The 13,681-nt window shown below is 47.9% G+C and overlaps 2 protein-coding genes across 2 annotated transcripts; both read right to left on the bottom strand.

Moving 5' to 3' along the window:
- Positions 1–2,242: 2,242 nt before the first annotated feature.
- LOC125521939 (peroxidase 2-like) lies at positions 2,243–3,450 on the bottom strand. Its single transcript, XM_048687008.1, has one exon. It carries the CDS (start codon positions 3,357–3,359, stop codon positions 2,385–2,387), a length of 975 nt encoding a protein of 324 aa, XP_048542965.1. The 5' UTR covers positions 3,360–3,450; the 3' UTR covers positions 2,243–2,384.
- A 4,560-nt stretch (positions 3,451–8,010) lies between these two features.
- LOC125521802 (cinnamoyl-CoA reductase 1-like) lies at positions 8,011–11,446 on the bottom strand. The gene is made up of 6 exons (XM_048686863.1): positions 11,180–11,446; positions 10,529–10,698; positions 9,871–10,056; positions 9,179–9,341; positions 8,743–8,932; positions 8,011–8,389 (listed from the first exon to the last, which is right to left on the bottom strand). Exons 1-6 carry the CDS (start codon positions 11,304–11,306, stop codon positions 8,257–8,259), a joined length of 969 nt encoding a protein of 322 aa, XP_048542820.1. The 5' UTR covers positions 11,307–11,446; the 3' UTR covers positions 8,011–8,256.
- Positions 11,447–13,681: the final 2,235 nt, after the last annotated feature.

The raw sequence follows: 13,681 nt of genomic DNA, 5'->3' as shown, positions 1-13,681 counted from the left end.
ATGATACCGATGATCGGATCTCGGGCAAGTAACATACCGATGACAAAGGGAACAACGTATGTTGTTATGCGGTTTGACAGAGAAAGATCTCCGTAGAATATGTAGCAGCCAATATGAGCATACAGGTTCCGCTATTGGTTATTGACCGGAGATGTGTCTCGGTCATGTCTACATAGTTCTCGAACCCGTAGGGTCCGCACGCTTAATGTTCGACGATGATTTGTATTATGAGTTATGTGATTTGATGACCGAAGGTAGTTCGGAGTCCCGGATGAGATCATGGACATGACGAGGAGTCTCAAAATGGTCGAGAGGTAAAGACCGATATATTGGAAGGCTATATTCGGACATCGAAAAGGTTCCAAGTGATTCGGGTATTTTTCGGAGTACCGGAGAGTTACGGGAATTCGCCGGGGAAAGTAGTGGGCCTTAATGAGCCATACGGGAAAGGAGAGAAGGGCCTCAAGGGTTGCCCCCCCCCATGGCAAGTCCGAATTGTACTAGGGAGGGGGTGGTGCTCCCCTTCTCTTTCCTTCTCCCTCTCCTACTCCTTCCCTCTCTCCCCTCTTGGAAAAGGAAGGGGGCTCCAACTAGGATTGGGAATCCTAGTTGGACTCCCCCTATAGGCACGCCCCTCCTAGGCCGGCCTCCTCCTCCTCCCTCCTTTATATACGTGGGCAGGGGGCACCCCAAAGGCACTCCAAGATTTGTCTTAGCCGTGTGCGGTGCCCCCTCCACAGTTACACACCTCAGTCATATCGTCGTAGTGCTTAGGCAAAGCCCTGCGCCCGTAACTTCATCATCATCGTCGCCACGCCGTCGTGCTGACAGAACTCTTCTTCGGCCTCAACTGGATCAAGAGTCCGAGGGACGTCATCGAGCTGAACGTGTGCCGAACGCGGAGGTGTCGTACATTCGGTACTTGGATCGGTTGTATCGCGAAGACGTTCGACTACATCAACCGTGTTACTAAACGCTTCCATTTTCGGTCTACGAGGGTACGTAGACACACTCTTCCCACTCGTTGCTATGCATCTCCTAGATAGATCTTGCATGATCGTAGGTAAAAAAAATTAAATACTGCGTTCCCCAACAAAAGCCACCAGAAAATTATCTGTAATAAGACATACCGACGCGAAGGCACTTTGGTTTGGGTAGGTGATCTTATATAAAAAATATTTCAACCAATTAGCAAGGAGTTTTCATACCACCTTATATACTATTGTTGCATGAGCTAATCAGCCGGAATTGAGTTGAACTTTCGGATTTTCAACCTTTGGAATGAGAACAATAGAGGTGTTGCTACACCCTTCGGGGATCTTCCTAGAGTTAACAGCAAGCAACACTTCATCTATCAACTCCTCTCCAATTATATGCGAAATTCTCTTATAGAAAATAGCATGTAAGCCATCCGGGCTGGGGGCCTTAAGATGTCGATGTTAAACATGGCCTTTTTTACCTCCTCTCGTGTATAAGGCTTATTCAACTCGGTCACTCGGGGCTTTACCTTTTCAATTATATTCATATCCGGTACCTGCACACAGAAGGTGAACAAAAGAAGAAAATTAGGCTGCTGCATGGGACCGTATCCTCTCCTGATCATCAATCCATGTACCATTTTCTCTTTGCAAACGCTTTATACAGTTTCTTTTCCACTGCCCGTTTGCTGCCCTATGAAAGAAATCCGAGTTCTTGTCGCCACTAGTAAGCCAATCAACTCGCCCTTGTTTCATCCAGTAGAGTGCCTCCTTCTCTAATGATTTTCCAATTTGCATATGTAATTCATGTTTCCTTACGACCGCATCATCAATTGACAAACGTGGTAGCACACTACCAGAATTGGCCCAAATCGCGATGGCCCCCGTCGGCATATATGGAGGTATCCTGGCGGTCTAGGTCAAGCCATAGGCGTAGAAAAGCCGCCGGCATACGTCCACATATGCCGACGGGGGCCGTCGGCAGCACTGGCTATATGCCTATGGTGGCCGTCGGCATAGGTCAAGCCATTGGCATATCCTTGGGCCCGGCTACCCGGTGGGTGACGGCCGTTTGACGGCGTCAGGCCTACGCCGATGGAGCTACCGGGGGCCGTCGGTATAGGCGTATAGCTTTGCCAACATCATCGATCCGCGTATTCTGCCACATCATCGATCCGAGCTGATGTTTCTGTCTCTGTACGTTCTTTTCTGGTTTATGTATAAACCTCTTTTGATTCACCAAGAAAGAAAAAAGAACAACTGTGTAGCACCAACAACCAGCCAGAGAATTTTGAGGAGTTGAAACAACAAACAAATTACATTCGCGAAATTCAACGGAAGTCACAAATAGGTGACCCCACCAGTGCAAATACTAAAGTGCACAAAAAATGTGCATGATTCGTTCGTTTAGTGGTTGACGACCCTGCAGTTCCTCCTGATCTCTCCCTGGAAACCGGTCTTCACTTCGATGGCTCCCATCTTGACCATGGCCTTGTTGAACTTGGCCTCCCACTGCCCGGGAATGTTGGCACTGTCGCGCACCATCTGGGTCGTCGCCGGCGTGGCAAGGAGGGCGGCATCCGACGTGAAGAGCACCTTGTGCGCCAGGACGTTCTTGTAGTACTGGTTGTCCAGCGCGTTGGGGGTCACCACGTCCTGGTTCACCGTCGGGTCGTTGGCCGAGCTTGGGCTGGCGGGGCACTGCCTCCTCAGCACGTTGGCGAAGCCGGTGTTGATGTCGGAGGGGACGGCGAGGCGATCGGGGACGAAGGACGAGCAATGGGACACGCCAATGGTGTGGGCGCCGGAAAGCACGACCATGTCCTCCGCGGTGAGGCCCTTGGCGGCGAAGCTGGCGATGAGCTGGTCGAGGTTGAAGACCGGAGGCGGGAGGTTGTCAAGGGCCTCCGTGGAGTTGGAGACGCGGCCGTCGAGGCGGCCGGCCGGCATGTTGATCTTCATCGTCAACCTGCTGAGGAAGTAGGCGGCGTCACGGCCGGCGAAGGCGACGATGTCGGCGCAGGAGACGACGCCGGGGCACGCCTTCTCGACGGCGTCCTTGGCGGCATCGATGACCTCGAAGCCGCGGAGGCTGGGGAAGTTGGGAGGGCTCAGCTTCTCCGGCTGCGGGTTGGCGGGCGTGGGGTCGAGGAGGACGGAGGCGTCGCAGCCCTGCACGAAGCAGTCGTGGAAGAACATGCGGATGAGGCCGGCGCCGATGCCGGCGTTCTTGTAGACGAAGCGCTTCACCTCGTCCCTCACGATGGCCTCCACGCGGGGGCACGTCTTCTTGTAGTAGCCCACCTGCAGGCCGTGGCACGCCGACGACGACAAGAGCAATGCGCATGTCAGCGCAACGGAGAGCTTAAGCCAGGCAGCCATTGTCTCCTCAAGCTCTGAACTAAGTTATCAGCCTTTGTGCACTACCAATATCGAGAGTGTGATCGACCGATGAGAAGGTGATGAGATGTTGCTCATGAGGTAGGGCTATTTATGCGTGCATCGATCGACGACATTGGATAGCTAGTCTCATCAGATGATTAATCGACGACATTGGGTCTATAATTGACCAGCATGTTGTGATTTAGCTGGTATGGAACATGGAGGCTGATGGAGTCTGATTGTGGTAGATGTTCTCGTTGTTCGTTCACTGAAATGTCTTGATGAGGTATAAGCATGTTGTGGCCAGCGAGGTATGAGTGTATGATTGTACATTAGAATAGCTTTGATATTGTTGGCACAAGTATAATTGGGATTAATTAGGATATATAAGATCTCAGCTTCCGTGATAATTGTGATGGGAATGTTGTTACGTGTTCCGTGTGCCTGACAGGTCACGACGTTCATCCGTAAACATGCATGGGAGTGGGCTGTCTTTTGCCTCTTGCAAGCATGCGCATATGGTTTTTGGCTTCCGGCTCTTTTTTAGAATAGAAGAGAAACCGGGCGGTTGCCGAATCAAGTTCTTGATTTGCTCATGGAGTATGCTGCTTCCAGCACATGGTGAGTCGGTTGCATGGAAATGCAAGGTGGACTCCTGTAAACAAAACTTCAGCAACTGCCTATATCACATGGGGATCAGTTTGGCCTGACTTTTGTAGAACCAGCAAAAAAAATATACTTGCTGGCGGGCTACAGCCTACAGCACCATAAGGTTAATGAAAGCCTTCTTCCGCAAAACAAAATGAAAGCCTTGAGAGGATGGAGCATCGAGACTGAGGCAGCCCAGAAGAAACTTAAGATAAATCTTGTAACGTGGAGTTTGACTCCCTTTTTTCTTAGAAAAAAGGGTTGAAAATAAATAAACTTTTTCCAGAGAAGTACAAGAAAATTGTTGTGCTCCAGACACTACAAGAAAATCAAAAGTTGCCTAGTATTTCCCAATAAACTGAGTATAATTTATCGGGCGCTCGGCATGTACGGCCGAGTGCGTAAATAAAATATAGAGCAACATAAGCGTGCGGCTTAGAGCATCTCCAGCCGTTGGCCCTCCAGTGGTGCCTAAAATCGCTGCCTGGAGTGAGCCGGCGCAAAAAATCGGTCTGGGGACGAGTTGGTCCCCAGTCGCCAGCCCCAGGGCCGCCCCAGCCGCGTTCAAAAAAGGCAAAAATATAGCAAAGTTCGGCATATATTACATAATAGTCGCGGATTTTTGTTACATAATATGTCTAAATTAAAAAGAAACTGGCTGAACGCGGAGTAGTCGCCGTCGTCGATGCCATCGTTGTCGGGCTTCTCCTCCTTGACGCGGTCGTCCCTAGTGGACCCCTGACCGGCGTCGTCAACGCGGACTGGTGGCGGCGGCGCGTCGTCGTCGTCGCTATCCTCGATGACGATGACGCCTCCTTCGTCGCGGCCCCGGCGGCGCTGCGCGAATCGCTGCAGGGCGGCGCACTGGCGCTCCCTCGCCATCTTCAGGGAGTCCGCGCGCGCCCATTCTAGGGCCGCGTCGTCGTCGAGCTCGACGTCGCCGCCGTGCTCCGTCTTCACCGCGGGGAGGAGGCCCGGCTCCGTCTTGGGCTTGACGAAGCGCGGAGGAGGAGCCGACGAGGAGACGCGCTGGCCGCCCTCGTTGATGACAATGCCGGCGCCGCGAGTGCGGCCGGCCGAGCGGCGTCTCCGCCGCGGGCTCGGCCTTGACGCCGAGCAACCCCGGAGAGCCGGAGGAATGCGAAGAAGAGCGTGATGAAGAGGAAGAAGAGGAGGCGACAAACCTCCTGGGCAACCATTGCCCATCGCGTCGGCGGTGAGCCATGGCCGTGGCGGCCGCCCTCGCCGGGGGGTACGCCAACGGCGGGTGGTTGCCGCCCTCGAGGTGCGTCAGCACGCCCTCGAGTGTGCGGCCGGGGACGCCCCATCACAGATGGCACCCCTCGTTGTTCTTCATGCCGCCGACTACCGGTGCGCCGTTGGTGGACGCCAGCCGCTGCTGCTGACGGCGTTGGAAGTACGCCGCCCAAGCCGCGTGATTGTCGGCGGCGTACTGGGGGAGGGAGAGTTGGGCGTCGGTAAGGGAGGCGCGCACGACCTCGACCTCGTTGGCGAAGTACGAGGGTTTAGCCACGGCGTCGGGCAACAGGGGAATGGGCACTCCCCCGTTGCTGAGCTTCCAGCCTGTTGGCCCGGCGCGCATGTCCGGCGGCGCCGGGATGTTCGCCTGGAATAGGAGCCAAGACTCCTGTTCGCGGAGCGAGCGGCGGCCGAAGCCGTTGGCCGCCGCCTCATCTCCGGGGAAACGCTCGGCCATCGGGAGAGGGAGGGAGAGCGAGGGCTCGACGGCGGCGCTCGGGAGAGGGGGGCTCGGCGGCGGCTCTCGGGAGAGGTAGAGCTCGGCGGCTAGGGCTAGGGCTGGTGTGGCCAGAGGCGAGGGAGCCCGCCGGCTTTATATAGCCGCGCCGCGCCCGTGTGTACGCGTGCGAGAGAGGGGAGGTGTCGGCGCGCCGACCCGTGACGCGCCGCCCGTGAGGAATCAATGATAAGGCTGACCGGCGGCAGCCTTGACATTGATTCCCCATGGCGTGGGGGGAAGACGACGCGCGGTGTCGCTGACGCGGAGGGTCCGCGGCTCTTTCGCGCCAAAACCGCTCGCCCCGGGCGCGACGGGTTCGGCCTGGGTCCGCCGATGCTAATTTCGAACCAGGCCGGCGAAAATCGGGCTTCTGGGACGCGACTGGGCCGATTTTTCTGCGCCAGCACGAAAAAATCGCCTGGGAAGGCCCTTCTATACATGTAAAAATACTCTTAGTATATGCAAACTTCTTGGTATATTCGAAGAAATACTCTCGGCCTACACCTATTTGGTTCTTCCTCGGGCCTCGTCTTCATCACACGTTCCGGCGGGTTGATCCTCGGGCCTCGTCTCCGTCACGCGTTCCGGCCTCGGATGCTAGCATAAGGCATATGAGAAATAATTGAGATTTGGCTCTTGAATTTGTTGTTGTTCAGTGTTGGTCCATTGGCATCGCGGCCTTGATGACTTAGGGCCTGTTCTGAACTTCTCCGAACTTCCCAAACTCTACAAAATCAGCTTCTGGAGCTAGCTTCAAACTCCACCTGGCGATTAGCAAACCATTCGGCACGCTCGTAGCTTCTCCCAGAGATTTGGCCCAGTTGGGAAGGTTGTAGGCCTGTTCCGCGCTGGTACAGGCCCGCTGGAAACATCCTAGCTCGGGAGCAGCCCATTAGAGACCTTGTTTGACGCTGGTATAGGCCTGTTGGAAAGCCCAGATCAGGAGCAGCCGCCATGGGTGGACCTTGGGAAGAAGAAAGGGAGCTCGGGGTGGTCTTCTGGATGGGAACCGGCCGGGATGGCCTTGTATATGCCAGATCCGGCGGTGGAGCGGAGCGCCGGCCAGCTGAGGGGTGGATTTGGCTGTGGCGGCGGGGGAAGGTTAGGTCGAGGGAGGGAGACGAGCGCAACGATTCGAACGCGAGTGTGACATGTCGACTCGAGAAGCTGGCTCTCCAAAGCGTTTTTTTAAGCGGTGGCAGTCTCGTTGTAAATATGGGCAACTCCAGTTTCTCGTTTTTCTGGAGCTGGGCTTTCCGGGCTTCATGATTTTACACGTGAGCGGGACTGAGCTTTTCAAATCCAGCTTCTTTTCAAATAAACGTTCAGGACAGCTTCATACGAGAAGTTTGGGGAATTAGAAGTTGGAGGAGATCAGAATAGGCCCTTAGTATCCACAATCAACAACATGTTCGCCCAACATTAGAGCGGCACGTGATTAGCCCGTCGAGCGGCACACGATCAGCCCGTCCGAGAGACGAAGACGGTAGACCCACCGGACTTTAATGTAACTTAAGATGAATCAAGGATATTTTTACCGTATATCTCCTAATCCGCGGCTCTTTCGCTGGATGAGACTTGCATGCCCCCCTCGCGTGCACCCATCCGTACTCCCGCATACGTGACGTGATTTGATTGGAACAAAATAAGGTCTGGATTAGAAAGAAAAAAAAGAAAAAACAGCCGGGAGCACGGATGGGAGCATGAGGAGGGAGCAGGCAAGCCGGATCCTCTTCCGCTGGGGGGAAGTAGAATGGGGCGTGCTGGTTTTTTCTTCCACCGGTTTTGCCTTTTTTTTCTTTTTTTTTAAGTATTTTCTCTTTCTTCTATGTTTTTTCTAGAACATTTGTCAAATTCATGAACACTTTATGAAATTCCAAGAATTTTACAAATTCATGGACATTTTTTGAATTCATGAAAAATCAAATTCATGAACTAAGATCTTTTTTTTGAAATTCCGAACATTTCTTTTTGAATTTGAGATCTATGAACAGTTCTCAGAGTAAAAAAAACAAAAGAAACAAAAATGAAAAAATAAAGATGAAAAGCGAAAAAAAAGGAGCGCCCAGGCCCCACTTGGGCAGGCCCAAAATGCACGCAGGGGCTCCCTATTTTTACCGCTGGTTTGGTAAATAGGTCCAAGTGCTTTTCATAAAGGTCTGACCCTTTTAGGGAAAATGGGCAATGTTTTTTGATCTGAAAAATGGGCAATATGTTCAAACTTTAACAGGTGCAAGCACCCACTCATAGAACCACCAGGACATTCCACTATGCCTCGAAACACCTCAAGTCAAGACACACCAAAAGAAAGGTGCGCATACACCTCAAGTCAAGACACACCAAAAGAAAGGCGCGCATACGATTCATGCTTTGTTCATGTTCACACAGACTCTCGTGACGATTGTGTCACCAACTTATTTTGTTTCACTGCTTACATGAACCACAAGGAGTTTGCAAGCATTAACAGCCAAATTTTCCCTGGTTGGATGCTCAGTTCAGGACGCCAGATGCTTTGTAGGATTCCACGCTGTCCCCCAGGGTCTTCTCTAAAGGCCTGAAGGTCCACCCTAGCTTCTGAAGTTTCTCTGAACTATAAATGGTATTTTCTTCCACTTCCGTAAAGCTACATAGAAATTTGGAGAGAAAAATAAAGTTTCATCCAAGTTAAGCATGGAAAAGCAGGGGGGTCGTATCAAAGAATGTTATGATCTGGTGACATCTTTCATTAATTTTTGACATTCTATATCCTAAACTACATGCAAAATTAAATGGTAGATGCAGAGCATTACACCTCCATAAACCTGGCACTCTACTATGCTTAATTCAATTTGTCAATCCCCATCCTAGTGCTTTCCAAATGATGCTGATATATATGCTTGTCTCAGGAAAAGATAAATGGACCATCTAGCTTGTGAAATGCAGAATCAAAATAGCAATAAGACAAACAAAAAGTTGCCTGCTGAGGAAGGCACTTACTTTTTGGGATAAGTGTACATTGGATATAAGGTCTTCAGTACGCTTATCATATCAGAGACTTTTACTGGTTTTGAACTGCAGATGTACCGTCCAGACGCCTCTGGATTTTCATATGCCAATAGAAGAGCATCGGCAACATCACGGACATCCACTACATTCCTGAGTTTATTTTCTACAGTATCACGTTCTCCTGCAAGAGAAAAGTGTTTCATTTCTACAGAAATAGAACTATAATATAAGAATAAGCAAGTTTGGTTTTTTAAACAACTTGATCTTAAAGGTTGAAAGGTCCATTGTGCTATTGGTTAATATGCTTTGTTCAGTTCAGACATCAATTTATGATGACCCAGTTTAAACAGAGCAAGGCTGAGCAAATTATCACTCTTTAATATAAATTGCATGTAAGATGAGAGAACACTGAGATAAACACACCTACCTTTGAGATAATTAAGGAGAATATTACTGCTTGTATTTACTGTAGACTGCATCAAGGGGCCAATTACCAACGACGGGCAAATAGTTACAATATCCAGCCCAGTTTTTGCTGCATAAGCAAAAGCCTCACGCTCTGCGAGTGTTTTGGAAAGGAAATACCAATCCTGCCACAATGACAACACATATAATTTATTTCAAATAAGTCATCCGGACCAAGGAATCACAGCATAAGATCATGAACATTCTGTGTGGCTAGCTGAAGAACATCATATTATTAGAAAGCATCGAGGTTATTTGTGCAAAGATGCGGCTCACCTTTATACTGCTACCTTCATCCTAGGGCGAAACCATTAGCTCACCAAACAAGAAGCCTACTATTAAATCATTGGTAATCATGCCTAACAGTCGGTCATCTAAGCTATCGGCCAAGAGAAGTGAGAGCTATTCAAGAGTTGGAGCTGGTATGTTATTAGTCCCTTGATCGGGTACCGAAAGTTTGCTTCGAGGAAGCAGTGCTATTTGGTTCTTCTTCTTTCACGTCCATCCACAAATGATTTATGAAAGGAGGGAGTATATTCCAAATCAATATCAATCTGTGATTAATTAGCAGCTGATGTAGCATGCTATACTGTGAACTAAACAAGTTTCTTGGCAGAACAATGTTTAGCAAACGCAAAGGCATTGCTTACTTACCTCACCCTTTCTGCAGAGATCCTCGTCTGACCAGCTATCTTCATCAAATAATTTACCCTTAGGCCAGTTAGGATTATTGGACACAGCAGCAACTGAAGACACCATGACAACTCGCTTAACTTTCGCCTCGTAGCAAGCCTTCAAGACATTCAGTGTGCCTGTTACAGCGGGGGCTATAACTTCTTCCTGCAAAGAAGTAAACAACAGAATATTAGAGTACACACTTGTTTCTAGAAATTAAACATTAGTAATACATCTGTATAACAGCACTATATAAAAGAAAGAGATAGGTTACAAAATTCAGACAGGCTGATGTTGCACAAAGCTGAACAAGTTGACAAACTTTGTCTGTTTTCATGAACTTGTTTATGTAGGGAAACAGGATGGTTAAAAAATTACAGATTTCGCATTATGCGGTGAATTCAGTATATCTCCTATGAATAACAAATGGTCATGTTTGGGGGAAAATCCTTGAGAAAATCCATCAAGGCCTCAAGGTTAAGTAAACTTTACATCTAACTTGGGATGCAAAGCCACGTATAGTTGCCAATAAAATTGCACTATGCTAAATCACTCGTTCACCTGCTATTTCCTCTCTTGTTTACCTCAAAACTTCACAAAACCGTGAAAGTGAAACACATTTTCTTGAAAAAATCACCTCAGGATTGGTTGATCTGCCAGAAGGGACAGGGCTAGCAACATGAAAGACGCCCTCACAGCCAGCAACCGCTGACGCAATGCTGTCGTAGTTCAGCAGGTCGGCGCTGAGCAGCTCCAACCTTTCCCCAGCACCTTCTAGCGCCTTAAGGTGAGCATTCTTAGCATTACCTGGAGCATATGGTCACACACAAAACACACCACCATCATCATATACTCACATATAACAAATTTCTTGGGTCCATCACAACAAAGTATGCCCAAGCTATTTTTCAAAGTTTCAAGAACTAACAATACGTCGGAGCTCACAATTCCTGCAATTTCCTCTCAACATTTACACATCCTGTTCGAGGAATCTGCTAAAAAGCATCTAAATCTAATACTATCTCAAAAAGCTCCTGTTCACTTCCAACTTCCAAGAACAACATTATTTTTAGGGGACTGCTTCCCCTCAAATATGGTTGCCTGGACTGCTTCCCCTCGTTCGGTTTTCACTTTTCAGCAACAGCATGCTATTGATATATTCCTAAAAAAACACATCTATACATCCTCCTGGATAAGCATAGATCTTCGACGGCACAGCCAAGAGGAAAAGGAATCTTCGGGCGGGAGGTGGGAAGGACGGACCGAAGCGAGGAAGGAAGGCCCTTACCGGGATCGCGCACGGTGCCGCGGACCGCGTAGTGGCCCTTAGAGAGGAGGAGCTTGACGAGCCACGAGGCGACGAAGCCTCCTGCGCCGGTCACGCACACGCTCTTCCTCGCCGCCGCCGCCGCCATGCTGTTTTTTCTCCCCGCTCCGGCTAGTCCCCTCTGCTGTGCGGAGTTTGGTTGCTCCGCGTCTCGCCACGCTGCGCTGAAGTGGACAGCAGACGCCAATCCAGAGCGGTCGAGGCGGTTTCGACTTTCGAGAGTCTTCTCTTTTTACAATTTTGTCTGTTTGGTCCTTCTATATTGTTTCTCTCTGACTCTAGTCCAGTCAACGGCAAAGTATTTCACAAATTAAACTGTTTTCGAAAGTATGTGAAATACTTTTGCCTGAGGTCAAATCTGTCAATTTTGCCCCTGTCAACATAATTTATCAATTAACACTGAAAAATGATATTCTAGAAGAAAATAAAGGATAAACATATATATATAGAGAGAGAGAGAAAACATTCTCTTTGGACAACATAGGAACTACGAAAATATTCACAGTTTTCTCGATCATAATTTTTTTTACAACTTTCATAAAAAAATACTCCCTCCGCCTTAAAATAAATGTCTTAACTTTGTACTATCTTCAACAAAATAGCGTAAAAAAGAAATGACAACAAAATCTTGTACGACATTCATGTACCTGCAATGCCAATTTCAAATATCTTTCTTTCTTGTGAAATTAATTTCTTAGTTTCTTTCTTGTTTCCATGCAATGATGCACTTGAAGTTTCAAAAGAATAACGCAAAAAGAAGAAATGGCAATGAAATGTGACACTCATGTACCTACAATACCAATTTCAAATGGAGAAAGGTTCTTTAAAAATATCTTTCTTTTGAAATTAATTTCTTAGTTTATTTGTTGATTATCACTGGATTTGTCACATCCATGAAACCATCCAAGAATGACATGACTGTCCTTGACACGGCCTCAAACATTCTCTAACCAATCACCAGAAGCTAGCTGATACAAACAATACATTCTAGGTGAATCTAACTTGAGCCTTAGGAAGATCATCTAAAGTTATTATGCTAATTGTCATCCCATGCATGAGTCCTTCTACACCAAAAATTCAGTTTCTTGGATTAAACAAAATCAAAACAAAACTTTGAAACAGTTATTGCAAAAAATTAAAGTCAAGTTCTATGACGAAACTGAAAATTCTAGTTAACTGACCGCTCATGTTTGAAATCGAGCAAAAGTAAGGCCTTGTACAAATAAACCAAGTTTTTAAGCACCAGTTTCATCTCTACACGAGGAGCCTCTAATTAAGCGTATATCCTCTACAAATAAGCACTGGTGCTTTAAAAAGCTGATTTATTTCTCTAAACACCTCTCCTAAGCAAAATGCATTGTACGATGCCTAAACATTTACAGGAAAAAAGCGTGGGTGCATAAGTGCATAACGATGATCTTCACTACAGCATGAGATTGTAACACTAATAATGAGCCATGAACTCACCATGTTAAATATACCTTACTGGCAAACTGGTGGATATAGTATTCACGTGCACCCAAATGGCAGACCGGGGGATACATTATACATGGAGAACCCTTCGTCTACTTGGCAGAAGGCTATTTGCCATGGTCTAGACCTCTTGAGAAAAGGTTTAGTATGGCAGATTGGCAATGGGCAGAATGCTAGGATCTGACGTGATCGTTGAATCGCCCCTGAACCTACAATCGGGCTAATTTCCACTTAAGGCAGATGTAATTCCGCTCGGTTCCTGAGTTGGTGGACCAATGGGTAATGAATGGTTCATACAACCTATTTGTGATATGGATGAATCAATGTGATTCCGGTTTATGATGTTGCTCGGTTTCTGAAATGAGTTGGTGCACTCCAAACCTGCCCCTCCAATTGAAGTTTCTATAAGATTCCTCTCAAGCTATTTAGCTACTCTTCACTCTATTGAGATGGATCCTTTATTACGATCCAATGAAGGGCAAAGCTCCTAGAAAAACATGATTCCTACACACTAGGAGCACATGTCATAATGGTTAGCTTCTTTCGGTTTCATGCACTTGGACTCCTCCGAATCCGGGCCTAGTCAAACTTAATTAATACAGATGGTTTACTTCTTGGATGGGTCCGCAGGGGCTGGAATGGTTTTAGAGATCACCTGGCCAACATTCTTTTAGTTCTTGCCAGCGGCTATTTTCATACAATGATGCAGTTGAAGCTGAAATTATAGCCCTCATGAAAGGATTATCACTGACCTTAAAAATGGAGTAATCTGATTGTTGACATTGAGTCGGTCTGCTTGGAGGCCATGAGGATGGTAAAGAACGATAATAACAAGAGATCAAGATATGCCATTCTTATCCATGAAACAAAAGAAATCATGAAGGAGTGTGATTCTTGTATTGCTTATATTAGACGTAGTCAGAATAGTGATAGTCATTTTTGTTGGGGATCGTAGCAGAAATTTAAAATTTTCTACGCATCACCAAGATC

This window comes from Triticum urartu, chromosome 7 (assembly GCF_003073215.2).
Source record: "Triticum urartu cultivar G1812 chromosome 7, Tu2.1, whole genome shotgun sequence".
Taxonomy (NCBI): domain Eukaryota; kingdom Viridiplantae; phylum Streptophyta; class Magnoliopsida; order Poales; family Poaceae; genus Triticum; species Triticum urartu.
This window is presented reverse-complemented; position numbering and strand designations above follow the sequence as displayed.